At 39.7% G+C, this 14,350-nt stretch overlaps 1 protein-coding gene across 1 annotated transcript; it reads right to left on the bottom strand.

Moving 5' to 3' along the window:
* Positions 1 to 224: 224 nt before the first annotated feature.
* sik1 (salt-inducible kinase 1) lies at positions 225 to 10,830 on the bottom strand. Its single transcript, XM_079464441.1, has 14 exons — positions 10,605 to 10,830; positions 10,004 to 10,221; positions 9,750 to 9,866; positions 7,462 to 7,525; positions 6,762 to 6,923; positions 6,315 to 6,439; positions 5,807 to 5,930; positions 5,490 to 5,710; positions 4,816 to 4,965; positions 4,606 to 4,716; positions 3,880 to 4,105; positions 3,548 to 3,802; positions 3,233 to 3,458; positions 225 to 3,143 (listed from the first exon to the last, which is right to left on the bottom strand). The coding sequence occupies exons 2-14, from the start codon at positions 10,154 to 10,156 to the stop codon at positions 2,666 to 2,668; spliced, it is 2,412 nt and encodes an 803-aa protein (XP_079320567.1). The 5' UTR covers positions 10,157 to 10,221; positions 10,605 to 10,830; the 3' UTR covers positions 225 to 2,665.
* Positions 10,831 to 14,350: the final 3,520 nt, after the last annotated feature.

The raw sequence follows: 14,350 nt of genomic DNA, 5'->3' as shown, positions 1-14,350 counted from the left end.
CAGCTTAACTTATAAATCACTAATGTAATTTTAGCATGGTAAATCTATATACGGTATGGGGGCAGATTTTATATGCTCACTCTGTAACTGATTTGTGTTAACTTTAACCAGAGTTATTCAGCTTTGAACACCTTTAGGAATCTATTTAAGGCATTAGCTTGGTTTCTTTTTGAAACATTTGAATAAAGACTTTTAAGAAGGAAAGGGAAAAAAAACAACATTAATCCAAGTGGTGAATTTTTATTCAAATAAATAGCCACATAAATACAACATTATCTCTCAGGTATTTTCACACATCCATGTGTAATTCCTCTCACTTTGTGAGCACACATACAGTAAAAAGCAAGCAAACCAGGGAACTATAACAAAGACAAAACAGTTTTTCAGCAAAACACGGTGTTTCAAAAGTAAAAATGTAACATTAAATTAACCTCATACGTATCTAAACCAGCAGTGGAAATACAATTTTTAGCAGTTGTCACTATAAAGTGCATTATTGTCAGACAGCAAATTAAAATGAAAATATAAAATGGGGTTCTTAAACTAACAAAAGCATATGATGTGCACATCTGTAGCTTTCCGGTGTTTTAAAATCAAACGTACACCACCAATATATTTGTTCAGAAAAAGGCACAAGTGTTGGTGGTGAGTATGTGAAAACGGAAATGCTTAATACTGTTTCTTCCATTATCTTAAATCATCTTTTTCTGCACCGGTTTCAAACACTTGTTTTATGACCCAGTTTGCAAACAACACAGTTATTTTCTAAACTACTAGAAACCATTGCACATACATGTTAAATTCACGCTAGACAGACATGCAACAGGATTGTGGAAACAGTGCTTCAAGCAAACCTTTGAGTTTCAACAACGGTAAAACACGATTGTTCAATATAAATTACGCACAAACCCAGAACACTTCTAAAATCTAACTCTAGCACCTATATGCAATGTTTCAAACGCAGATTTTCAAACGAACCGCAAACATAAAATGGAACGCTATTGCTACAAGATGTTTTCAACTGTGTGTGTATATGTGTGCATTTCAAATAAAAAAAGCATGGTCCTTCTGAGTCAAAACAATTGCTTATCAAAAATGTGTTAGCTAGAAGCGGCAGCTACCGTATCGTAGTAGAACTGCTTTTGGGAGATTCTGAATGCGCTACACTTCAATAAACGGAGAGCTTTTCACCAACGTGACATCTGTATAAAACGCAGTAATATCTCCTGTGCTTTCTCTCTTTGGCTTTACCTATTTGTGCAAAGCCAACCTGGAACCTTTAAATGAAAAGGCAAAGGCAACCTGTATCACAAAGAGTATGAGCCGTAAAGATTACAGAGCTCATATCTTCTTATGCTAACGCAGAACATATTTAAAATAATCCTGTAAATACAATCATTACAAATAGTAAAAGTGATCATATTCTAAATAAGAAATAATACAATAACACGATCAAGCATTAAGTACCTTTTACTTTCCTACAGCTTCTTGTCCTGGATCTACATTTCAATGTGAAATATTGCACTATTCTCATAATCTTTGTTCACTGATTTAAAAGAAAAACAAACAAACAAAAAAATTAACATCAGTAATGAGGGTCAGGGGTCTCATACTCATATAGTGTCTGTTCAAACACAGCCTTCTGAGGTGAATGATCAGTCATGCAGGAGGTAGAGATCTGACGGAAGATTTTTCTAACAATGTCTCCTATTTTCCTTAAGCATAAGTCATTGTTTGGTGCACATCTGTATGAGTAAATAGTCTAGTGTCTTTGTCTGGACCTGACAAACCATAAAGCAGCATTAAAAATCAATGTCACAAACAGCTCAAAGACACATTCACACAACTTTTCACGTGGACAACTATGCAGTACCTCTTGTGCTTATCTAGCTTACCCTGCCCTCATTTCCCCACCTAGTAAGGCGCCTCAGACGACCTCGTTGTACACAAAGCATTGGCCGCATAGCTTGGCTAATTTGTGCAACTCTTGTTTTCACATCACAGATGAAATGACAGTATTATTTTTAGGGGGATTTTGGAAGTTTAGGATAATCTGTTTCGAAACATCAAGGTAAGGAATCAAAGAGGCAAAAAAAGTAATCAGCTTTGGTCTTCTATGAAGATGTGAGAAACAAACAAACAAAATAAAAAGCTTACCCTGAAAGGAATCTTTTGGAAAAATCTGTACGGAAGACATAACAATTCTATTTTATATGATAAAACGAACAAAAGTCTTTGACATAATCACGGAGGCTAGTTTAATAATCAAGCTGATCCACGCGCAAATAGTTTAGACCTTAGAAAAACACTATCATTCCCTGTGTTGTGGCCTGTCCTTTATTGCTATGCAGACAGGAGCATATGAAAAGGGTTTATGGGCTCAATAAAGAGTTTGGTTATTGCTTCTTCTCATTTCCTCTGGTCATTCCATCACATACAGACACAAACATGGAATTGCGGGATGTTCCAGAGAAGAACAAGTGTTTTCTTTGCATCGAAAACTGAGTGCATCACCAAAATAGGATGCTGACTGGTTTCTGGTGTTCCTAAAGTATGTTCTCTGCTCAACACCATTGTCCGTCAACTCATTCTGGACAAAGAATAGTGGAGGCATCACTCTAAGATTTATCAATCTTTCAATAAGTCTTTTCGCTTGTTTCTTTCTCTACTTGACCATGACACAGCTGCTGAGCTGCTGTTTTTGACCTGCACAAGCCAGTTCCTGGACATCTGCATCCTGATCAGTGCTGGTGTTAAGGCTCCAACCGCCCTGGTGAGGCAGAAAGGAGAAAGGCCTCTGGGGCTGGATGCTGGGCTGGATCAGCAGGTGCTGCTGGGTCTGAGGGTGTGGTTGGAGATGTGGACGCTGGCTGATGTGCAGACGAGCTTCCAGAAGATGGGCAGCGGAAGCCACGGTAGAGAGGGAAGAGGAGTCAAGACACTGCTGCTGCCACAGGTTGTGCTGGAGGGTGATAGAGGTCTGCTGGCATGTTGGGAGGATAGGCTGAGTGGGAGGGTTGGAAAAGAGGGCAGCAGGGGCAAAGAGATTGTTGGATGGAGGTGACGAAGGGAGGGAGAACAGCACAGACTGCTGGGGTTGGGACTGGACTTGTGGCTGAGGTTGATGTTGAATCTGTAGCATTCTGTAGAACAAAATGAAGGGAACGTTCAGGCATGAGCAGAAAATGTAGGCAGCATTTAGCAAACCTAGGAATTTCAAGGTTTTTCTTACCTCTGCTGGTGTAGAACCTCTTCCAACATGCTACGACGCTCACGAGGACCACTAGAGCTCTGGAGGCTTGAGGGAGGACACATGCTTGGTCCCAGTGAACCCCGGCTGCCCCTGGAGCATGAGGTCGGAGGACACACCTGTCGTGCCAGACCTTTGATCTTGTTCAACCCCAGAAGGCCTTTCGTACGTGTGTTCTTCCTCAACTGCTGTCTGAATGCTTTCAGTCCTAGAAACATAAGTCACCAAAGTCCTGTTAGAAACTTCATATGGTCAAGACTTTCAAAAATAACAATGAAAGTTTGATTAGAAACTAACCCTGCGTAAGGGAGGTGTCTGAAGCCCTACGGCCCTCTTGGAAGCTGGCTGCAAGCATACTTCCTTGGTTCTGTAGGAGCAGGTTGGAGGACAAAGCTAGAGGTGTCCCAGCAGGAGCTAAAGCTCTGGGGCCAGTCCCAGAAACAAAGAGCATGGAAAGGTCACCAATAGCATTGGAGAGAGTTGGGTTGGGATTGGAAGAAGACTTCAGACAACTGTCAGAAGAAGCACCGTCTGAGGGGCTAACCACTATACCTGTGAGAGAAAGGCTGGTTAAAAAAGCATCTTGGCATTAAGTAGAGGTCTCTGAAGCCCCCTTGTTTCTTACTTACAAGGTGGATTGCATTGATAGAATCGTGCAGAGACTTCAGCCAGTGTGTGCCTGCGGGAGGTGGTGCTGGGCAGATGGGGAGGCTGGACCTGCAGCATCCCCTCTTCCTCCTCAAGGTCATGATGCCGCACTTCTTCATTGATGGTGGTCTCCAGCAGACTGTTGGGTGAGATGGATCGGTTCCACAGGAGCCCGTTTAGACTGGCTTCCTCTTGGCAAACCACGTGCTGAGGAAGGGAGGGAGGCATTCACGTTAGCCACTGCCTGTTTCTAATGAAGGAGGGGGATTGGGGGTGCACTGCATATCTGCAATATGAAACAGCACAGGGAGTCTATTTACTAAAGAGAGGGGTCTATATGAGCATACAGGCTTACAAATGGGGATTGAATGCAACAGAGACCGCAGGAACCTTATATAAAATTTTCCATTGATTTTCCCTAATAGTGACTTCTGTGATTTGAAAATGTATCTTTAGAATTATAGGTAATCTAGTTCAACAGTAATTCACCAAGTAGGTATAATTTTCTTAAAAAATAGGTTACAGTCAAGTCTGGCTTAATCTTTTACACTAGGTTTGTCATCGAATAGGTTTTTAAAACAATTTCTCTAGTTAGAAATCAATGGGATTTTTATCTTCTGCAGCCTTCTGTTGTGTCTCCTTAATGCTGGAAAAGGCAACAAACTCTCAATTGCAACTCAGAATATCACAGCGACTTTAATACTGACCTGAAACAGTTTTCCTTGTTCGCATTCGATCTCCGAATGGACAGGAGTGTTCACCTTTGAGGCAGCATGAAAAGCGGACGTCCTGAAGCTGTCAGATGACCCCATAATCACCTTGAAAGTTAGATGAACGGAGGAAGAGCTGAGTTAGCAAAGAGGGATTGAATCTCACACAGGAGACATACACAGAGCAGTTCTTGCTTTGACATTCACCTCTGGGGTGGAGGAATCGGATGTCGTCCTGGATCTTGGATTCCAGGCCCCGCACTGGCGGCTGAGCTGCTGGCCACGGTGCTCCTTCACTCTTTCTAGCAGCAGGTAATAAATTGCTGAGAAGTGGTTGTAACTACTGTTCTGGAGAGACTGCAGAAAAAAATTTAAAGATTTGTTTTAGAAAAGCTGTGTATCCTGAGCGTCGGATAAACAAGTGTGTTTAAATGTAGTCTGAGTGACGTATTCACTTCTTAAGGGATCTTAGTGAAAGCTAAAGGCAACACAAGCTTTGTGGCTTAAAAAACAGAAGCTACTAGGTTTATCCTTTTGGTGCCAGCAGTGGAGCATATTTAAAGCCACAGGAAGACAAATAGGATGGCTGTTTTATTCAGCTGTGACAAATTGACAATTTATTACCAACGTTTATTAACCCTTGCTAGAAAAACAAGCCTGTGTCCCTGATGAAAGGACTGGTATAAATTTCAATTATTTTACTAGGTGGATAATGGTGCCAATTTAGCTGGTGAAACAGCACAACTATGAGAAAAAAACAGTACTGGTGAACAAAAAGTCTTGTTTGTGAAGCTACTTAGAAAACTAGATGGAGACACCAGCCAAATAGCATTGCATGTTAAAAATTGTGTTGTCTTTAATTTACAAGCCCCTTTTCTCACCTCCACAGTCCTCTGTCTGTCAATGCCTAGTGTCTGCATGATCCCCAAGACAGGTTCACTGTAGTCTCCGAGGTTGGAGTTATAATCAGTAAGAGACTGGGATAGGATCTGGTGGGGTGCGCTGGGGTCCGCTAACATCCAGCGGTGCTGCTTGATCTGGGCAATGCTGATTCGCTTGGCTGGGTCGACCACCAGCATCTTCCGTATCAGGTTTTCACAGTCTGGAAAAGGTGACATGAGGCTCTCGGTGAAAAAAGATTTCCTTTGCATGGCTTAGAATGACATTGTACACGAGAGGAGGAATCCCTGAGATTTACCTTGTGACATGAAGAATGGTATTCTGAAGCGGCCCTCTGTAACTCTTTGTCGCAGGGCAGGAAGACTGTCCCCATCGAAGGGCAGAGACCCACACACCAGCACGTACAAGACCACACCAAGACTCTGAAAAACACAAATTTGGAGTATTAATGCAATAAACTATGAAGTCAATAGTATTTCCAGCCCGAAATTCTAGTATATGTCATTTTAAACCTTAATGACTTTCTTTAATCTGCAGAACACAAAAAAAGATATTCTGAAGAATATTGGTAACCAAACAACTTTGGTCCCTATTGACTTCCATTGTATTAACACAAAACCACTAAGACATTTCTCAGAATAGAATCCACGGTAGTGTTCCACAGACAAATAAATCCTATACATGTTTTGAATGACATTAAGGTGAATAAATAGTTTAAATATGAATTTTTAATCTTTAACTATCCCTATAAGAAATGGCCAGCAACAGTATTATGGTGAGACTCAAAGAGTAAAACCAGAACATACCCAAATGTCCAACTGTGGTCCCTCGTATTCTTTGCCCTCGAAAACCTCCGGGGCAGCGTACGGTGGGCTTCCACACCATGTGGAGAGAGGCTCACCAGCATTATAAAAGTTCCCAAATCCAAAATCTGGAGGGTTGTAAAAAAGAAATGAGTTCTTTGTTGAAGATATGGCTTTGATTAATTATAAGAACTGCCTTAAGATATGCGAATGGTGAATTCTTCACATAGTGTTACATAAACTGCTACAATGGATGAATTGTCTAGCTACAGAAAAAGCCTCTGTTTAATTTCCCTGACACAGAGCAGGCTACTCCGGTTACATAATTGAGAGTCATTATTTTATTAGTGATCCTCACCGTAAACAAAGCAATTACTTTTTTTCTCAGTAGACACGTAACTGAGAAGTATTTACGAGCCTGGTCCAGAAATGAACAGTTTCTCTGCTCACCTGCCAGTTTGATGTTCATGTTGGCATCTAGCAGCAGGTTTTCAGTTTTGAGGTCTCTGTGGACAATGTGGTGCCGATGGCAGTAGTCCACTGCTGTCAGAATCTGCCAGAACTTCTTACGAGCCTCATTTTCACTCATCCGTCCGTTAGACGTCAGATAATCTGTAAAACAAATGCAGTTTAGGAACGGAGCAGGCATCTCAATAGAAACACATTTACATTTAGCAGACGCTTTTATCCAAAGCGATTTACATTGCATTATCCTATACATTTTATATAGGTATCTGCAATCCCTTGGGATCAAACCCACAACCTTTCAATGTTAACGCAATGTTCTTACAACTGAGCTACAGGAAAGCTAGGAAAACACCATATAAAGATATAAAGTTTAGCAGGCTTGCAAGTTTGTCAGAGAAGGCAGACATTGTTTTCACAAAGGCCAAATGTGAGACTTTTGGAGATACAGATATGTCATAGTGTTTAAACCCGCAGGTACTAAGGGAAAGCAGAGGTACGATAGCTTATCCCTTTTACAGAGTTATATAAAGCTTGAAATCCCACACCTGCTCATCTCTGTGCTGACTCACTGAGTCAATGCTATGAAGGCAATGCAGATGTAAATAATTCTCTCCTCATCAGTCGTATGCGTATGCCAGTCATTTAAAAGATTATTTAATTTAATTTATACAAATCTACTTACCAAACATCTCTCCATTTTTTGCAAACTCCGTCACAATGTACAGCATGTCTTTGGTCTCCATAACCTGTAAAGATAAAAACATCTCTTTTTTAATCTCCTAACAACTCTTATTTGAGTTTGATAAACTTATACAATAAAAAGTACTTTGAGAAACATATATTTTACGTAAATAAGCACTTCAATGAACCATTGAAAATGGTGAAGGCATGAAATACTGTATATACATTGTGTTTTGCATAAACATTAAAATAAAACAACATTTAGTTCCTAAATTATCTGAGCTCTGCTTCTGTTTCTAGCCAAATTTCCTCTTTCTTTCAACTCCTTTTTGACGGTTGTCGTTCATACATGACAGGTCGGCTTCCCATGATGTGCACCATTGCATAAGAGAGCAGACAAGCATTTCATGAATGGCCTTTATTTTTAGCAGTAGGATGAGCCATTGGGTGACGTTTGACCCATTACTGCCAATAAACTGGCACATAATGACAGCCGAAACTTGATCTATAATAACCTGTTTCATTTGAACCATAAGACGCATTCAAAAGGATCATAGGAAGTACAAAGACAAGCAGTGACACAAATGGAATTATAGTTGAACAATTAGTCCTGCATAAAACCTACAGTGTAAAAAAATACTGTGTGACGTCCTCACCCTTTTCGGGAATGTCATAGAACTTCCCAGGAGAGGCCTGAGGGAGAAATACTAAACGCTTACACGTTGCCAGCAGAAAGTGTTGCACAACTGGTTCTGTGCTTGGCTCTTTTACTATCTCTGAGAAAGCCTGTGTAATCATCTATACACAGACTCAAGACACTCAATACTTCAGGTCAGATATGTAACGTGTAATAATACACGAAGGCAGGCAGAGTAACTTGGCAACCGCAGGAAAACTGCCTTTATCTCCAGATAAGCTTAACGTCCAGCGTTTAGTGTCGACCCAGAGGTGCTAACACACACACAGCTTCCTTAGAAACCCCGGTCCGTACGGCCCACAGAGACATTTCCCCTAGCATGGAAAATGAGGACCGAAGAGTTCAACTGATAGTTTTAAAAAGAACGAAATAAAAGAATATTTGCACAAAGAGCAAAAGTACACAAAAAGGTTAATCATGAGGGGTCATGGGTCGCTAGCTTCACTTTTTTTATCTGCTTTCTTCTCAACTTCCTTTAGATAAACAGGGGGAGGGACTTTGCATCAGTTATGAATGAAGAGAACGAAATTATAGTTGACTTTTCCAATCTGATTTAAGGGGAACTTTTTTACACGGGTAAACTCCGAACTAGCATGTTCCAAAGTCAGAGGCAAGATTCCATCTGAAGCCAATTGGAATCAAAATCAGCTGAAAATCCTTGCGTTCAATTTTTTAAACAATACTTAAGACAATACTGGACCTGTAGGCTACAACCATTGAGTTCATCAAACTCAATTCCCACAACTTCCCACTGAGAAATAAGTGAGGTCAGACCCAAAGCAGCTTGTTTCCAAAAGTTTTGGTTTTCCAGGAATATTTACACAACCTCAGTCCTCTGGTATAATTCACAAAATGGTAATCCACATTTTAGCCAAACAAACTGAAATGGTTGAGAGAAGGAATGTGCTGACGTATTTGCCGGCCGCTATTTGCATGTGCGTGTGCCAAGCTATGGTGTCAAAACAAGTCGAGGGATCAGATCAGATTGTAGTTTCTTAGAGATGTTTGCTCAGGACAGCTAGCTTCACGTGACACTGTAGACACATTGCACTTAACTTCCACTCGTGCAAATTAAGTCGGCGATTTAGACCCTGCATCCTTCTCACACTCTTTCCCTCTGTGCACCTCAGACAAATACATGTTTTGGCAATACAGGATGATATAGATTTGTCCAAAACATGGATATTTTAAAAAGAATAAGTCGACAACTTTCCCCCAAATTGCAAATTATTTTTCTTGAATCGGTCACTTGAATGAGAGATTCTAATTGCATACATTCTGTTAATGTAGATTTCACCACATTAAGCACTTTTAGGTTCAAACATTGTAAAAAATATTTTTACAATGTACTGTGGTGGACAGAGTTGCTATGCAAAAGCTGGACGCAAGTAAGTTGGTCTATTTATACATCACATGCTATCCAGATGTACTCTCAGAGAAAAGCACATCACGCCTGGCCAACAGTTACTCTCACACATCAACCACACTTTCTCAACTGACCATGCTGAAAGTACACACTACCTCTTTTTAACTGACAATAACCAGGGATTTCATCAGATCAGTTAAACGGACGTACGAAACATTTGACGTACCTGATAGAGCTTAATGATGTGAGGGTGATTGAGCAGTTTCATGATCTGAACCTCCCTGTAGATATTCTCCAAGTTCTCAGAGTTCAGTCTCGTCTTATCAATTATTTTAATTGCAACCTGCATTAAAATAAATATATTATATATAAAAACGTATTTGTGAATTATTATTATTATTACAATTTTAATCTAATCATAAAAATAATATATAAAGGTCAAATGTTTTATTGAAAATGTGAATGATACATAATGCCTACCTGTGTTTTTGTCACTTTGTGTCTGGCCAGTTTCACCACAGCAAAGTTTCCTTTGCCGAGTGTTCTGATGATTTCATAAAAGCCGACCTGTAGAGGCCTGGCCCCAGCTGGACTGGACTGAGAGCCCGTGTTGCTGTTTGAGATAATAACCATGATGCTGGATCGGTGTGTGTCTAGGTACAACGACGTGTCAAAGACTTACTTTTAGTATGACCTGTCTGCAATAAAACATCAAATGCGTACAAATTTGAGTGATGTATTTCCAGCAATAGCATACACTGGTATTATTAAAATCATCATTCTTACACATGCAAATGCTTACCCATTACAACAACGCACGTAAAACATTTCTTAATAATACAATCAAAGTAAATATTTCATTTTGAAATATACATAAATGAATAAAAAGTTTAGCTTAACTTTATACTAAACACACAGCAAAATATAAATATCTGTTAATATCCTTGAAATACTCAGAGGAAATCCATACGATTAAAACATACAGAAATACATTTATCAAAATAATAGTTTTCATTCTCGCATTTCTAAATGTTATTTAGTATGTAATCTGAAAATTACAAAATATCCGAAGTTTTCTTACCTGCAACACAATAATTCTACCGTCCTCCACAGTAGAAACGAGTTTGAAATTCACAAGTCATTCCACATGTCCCAAAAATGATATTATTTCGTCCAAAATATTCAGTTGGTATTATTTCCTATATACTCGAAAAACACTTTTACGGAGGGAGCCGTATAAGAAGCGCTACTTATTGACAGGGTGCGCTCCCGTCCACCTGCGCCCCAGCTCTGCTGAACAGCTCTGCGCTGGGCATCCGGACAAACGCTGCGTGCTCACAGTCGGGTGATGGGGAAGCTCCGCCCCCTCCAGCTCCTGCCATAACAAATTGATACCCGCCTTATTTACGTCACACTCGCGTCAAAGCTCGGAGCGGAGCGCGAGGCTGGGCGAGCGCACAAGGCACAGTTGCCGAGCAACTGTGCGGGTTCGACGTCTGGTGACGCCAGTGCTGATGGAGGGGTTGCTTAGAGATGAAGTTGATGACGCCAGTGCCAGAGATGTGTCGCCGCTTTCAAGCTGTTAGTGTTATGTGGAGAGAGAGAGAGAAGGCTCAGGGTGAGCGCCACCTGCTGGAAGACACACGCATTGTGTTTGTGAAATACTAGAGACAGGGAATAAAAACGATGTATGTACGCAAATGAGAACGAGAACCATTATCTTGTCACTGAAGTGCACATATTGCTTTGAATAAGTAGCCTATACGGTTGACCAATTTGTATTAAATATTGAAACAGATCGTGTTCATCATGTTTAATATATATTTACAAAATAGCAAGAAGTCATTTAGATGCTTTTGTCCATGGTAATTTTTAGTGTATGTATGACAGTGACTGTGGAGAAACCTCCCTCCCAAACACACACACACACACACACACACAATAAAATTATGTATTTCTTTTCATAAAACAAGTACAGGATAAAGGACTTGCATCATAATCCATTCTTAATCTATGTGGGGGGAATTTTCTTTATTAACAACGTATAAATCATAAATAAAACAAAACATAATAAAAGCATATTTGCCCAAATAGGCCTTATTATTAATTTGAAATACTAATGTATATTAAATGTATATGTTTTTCTCATTTTTATGTTTGCTTGATTCTCATTTAGGGAACCATGTAACTCAATTAACAGGAGATCATTATAACATTGTTGTTTATCTAAACATTGTTTGTACACATTTGCAATTATTCTGCTTTCAAAAAGTAGAATACGAACATACAAGTGCATTTACATGTGCAGACTGTTATGTTCTGGCAGGCTCTTTGCAAGATTCAGATCACAAATTTGAGAGAAATCTGGGCTCCTGCTCAATGGGTTGGGGTGTACCATTCATTGTGTATGCACAGCAGAGATATGTGCAACATCCACAGAGAGCAAGCAGATCGAAAATGTGCACACAAAAATGTGCATGCACGCAGACTGGACACATAATCTCATCCGTGCACTCACGTAGATATATGCCTAAGGCAACCCCGCAGAGGAATACAGCGTCTTAAATCTCTCATGCAGATAAAGATCTGCTTGTAATTAATGCGTCAACATCGATGCCGATGCAGGAAGCTATCAGAAGGTGATGGCAGCAACGCATCACACAGTTTGTAGAAGCAGGAACATAAACCATAATGTCTTTAAATACAGTAGATGAAGAAATTAGATTCCAAAAAAGGTATTGGTTCATTTAACCCAGAAACCGAACATGATTCCAATTGGCTTTTAAAAAAATCAATAAGACCACCAAAAATCACATGATTTTTGGTAGAGAATAAGATACTTCGAAAACCGAAGATCTCATTTCTGGCTTAGTCACAATCTGTGAAGACTTTATTTAGGCTACTGACTGGTTGATTGCGGAAAGCACCTATACTTTAAATTTCACATAAGGAAATATGGGGACTCTGTTTTGTCTTCATGTCTCTGAAATGAGACCACAGTATATTATCTTCACACCATGACATTACTGAGGGGTCTCCCTTACACACGACCGACCTTTTAAATACACAGGATATGCCGCCTACGAGCAAAGCTATGAAAGTTATCAGAGTTTCTTGGTGTCGGTGGTAAGACATATGTAAACGCACATACAATCAGCCACACAAACAAGTCTTTTCCGCTTCATAACTAGTGGCGTGAAAAAGTTTTCTGAGTCACTGTGGAAAAAGAGAAAACATACCTGCTAAACAAAGAAAACAGACTAAAACGCCAGAAGAGTTATCAAATCACAAGAAAAAAGTGGAAGAAAATTTGGTAGAGGGGTGGGGTGAGAAAGCAATATGGTAACTCCTACACATACGGAGGACGAAAGGTAGAAAAGCATATCTTCCCACGCTGCCGGTTAATCATTGCTCAAATGCAGGAATGCAAACACAATGCAAAGAAACCAGCTGACTAAAATGTCAGATACCTTTACCTGACCATAATGCACCAGGAGTCGGGCTCTGCTGCTGCGTGTAATACAGTATAGTTTACATTGCAGATGGCTAACCCAACCTGTTTGCATATCACTCTGCTTTGAATATAATTTGACTTTGGTATGACCCTGTTTGTTATGCAACCACTTCATGAGGGCACCTGCGCTCTGACTCCTGATTTGAGTGCGCGAATAATCCAGACGTTAGGTCAGTGCAATAATATTTTCGATTTTCACAAAATTAGACCTCTTAGAGTTTAATTCTGAGAGTCGTTGCCTTGAATGTTGCATAAATATATTTGCACAATGCTCTTATCGTCTTCATGACTTATTAACATCATAAAAAGTCACTCTCTGATTGCGTCTTAAGGAAATAAATATAAAATACAATGTGAACTTTTATCCAAAGAATGGGAAGGGTTTCTTTTTACAGAAAGGAAAATATTATTGACTAGAACGTCATCATTAATTTCACATACTGTATAATAATAAAGTCGATATGTATATAATGCAGATAATGCATAAAATGTTCTGGCAATGCTAATAAATAAAATGCTGAAATAAAATTCCAGGAAATCCTATTTAATACAATTCTTGATCATTCTTGGAAATTTTCAAATCCTTCTTGGTCACACACACACACACACACACACACACACACACACACACACACACACACACACACACACACACAACTGAGCACCCCAGAAAGGCTATCGGCGAGTGTAGTTATTCATAATACTCTCCTGGCAGGTTTTCTGTGACGCCATTGTCAAGATTATGGCCTAAGAGGATGTGTGAATGCTTAAGAGAGAGAGAGGGGTAGAGTAAAAAAGCAGTTTACATGACATTTAACCAGAGACCGACTATGCTGAAAACATCATGCGGGCATCATAAAAAATCACTATTTATTCAAAGTCATGCTGTCTTAGTCACGTTGCCATGAGGCTACACCCTTGCCTTCACTATTCCTTATCAAAAAAGAATGAAAAGGTCTCTCATCTGTGTTTATAACTACATAATAAACATGCATGGCATACTTTCGAACTGTATTGTTTGTCAACCTAATGCCCTCAAATCTGCTTTTCAAAGCTAATTTTTGCCTTACCACCCCATTGTTTGCAAATTCCTTGTTCTCGTACGTCATATGTCACTACAATGTGATTAATTACACAGAGATATTCGGCTGACAGAGCTATTATATGTTTAAAGTCTTTTCATACCAAAACTGGCTACACTGGGAGTGGCAAAATATCAGCAGCCTTTGTTATCACTCTCGACGTGGCATTAAAAAAATATTTTCTTATTTTGCACATTTGTATTATGATGGGGAGAGCATTACTTGTGGTGT

Source organism: Barbatula barbatula (assembly GCF_947034865.1).
Source record: "Barbatula barbatula genome assembly, chromosome: 9".
NCBI classification, from domain to species: Eukaryota; Metazoa; Chordata; class Actinopteri; order Cypriniformes; family Nemacheilidae; genus Barbatula; species Barbatula barbatula.
Note: the sequence above shows the minus strand (reverse complement) of the source record. Positions and strands in the feature narration are given on the sequence as shown.

Bases quoted from the DNA above. Each gene is read 5' to 3' on its own strand.
- sik1 (XM_079464441.1), bottom strand. From the start codon at position 10,156: ATGGTTATTATCTCAAACAGCAACACGGGCTCTCAGTCCAGTCCAGCT. The intron at 9,867-10,003 runs GTAGGCATTATG...ATTTTAATGCAG, and splicing joins ACAAAGTGACAAAAACACAG to GTTGCAATTAAAATAATTGA. The intron at 3,144-3,232 runs GTAAGAAAAACC...TTTGTTCTACAG, and splicing joins GAGGTTCTACACCAGCAGAG to AATGCTACAGATTCAACATC.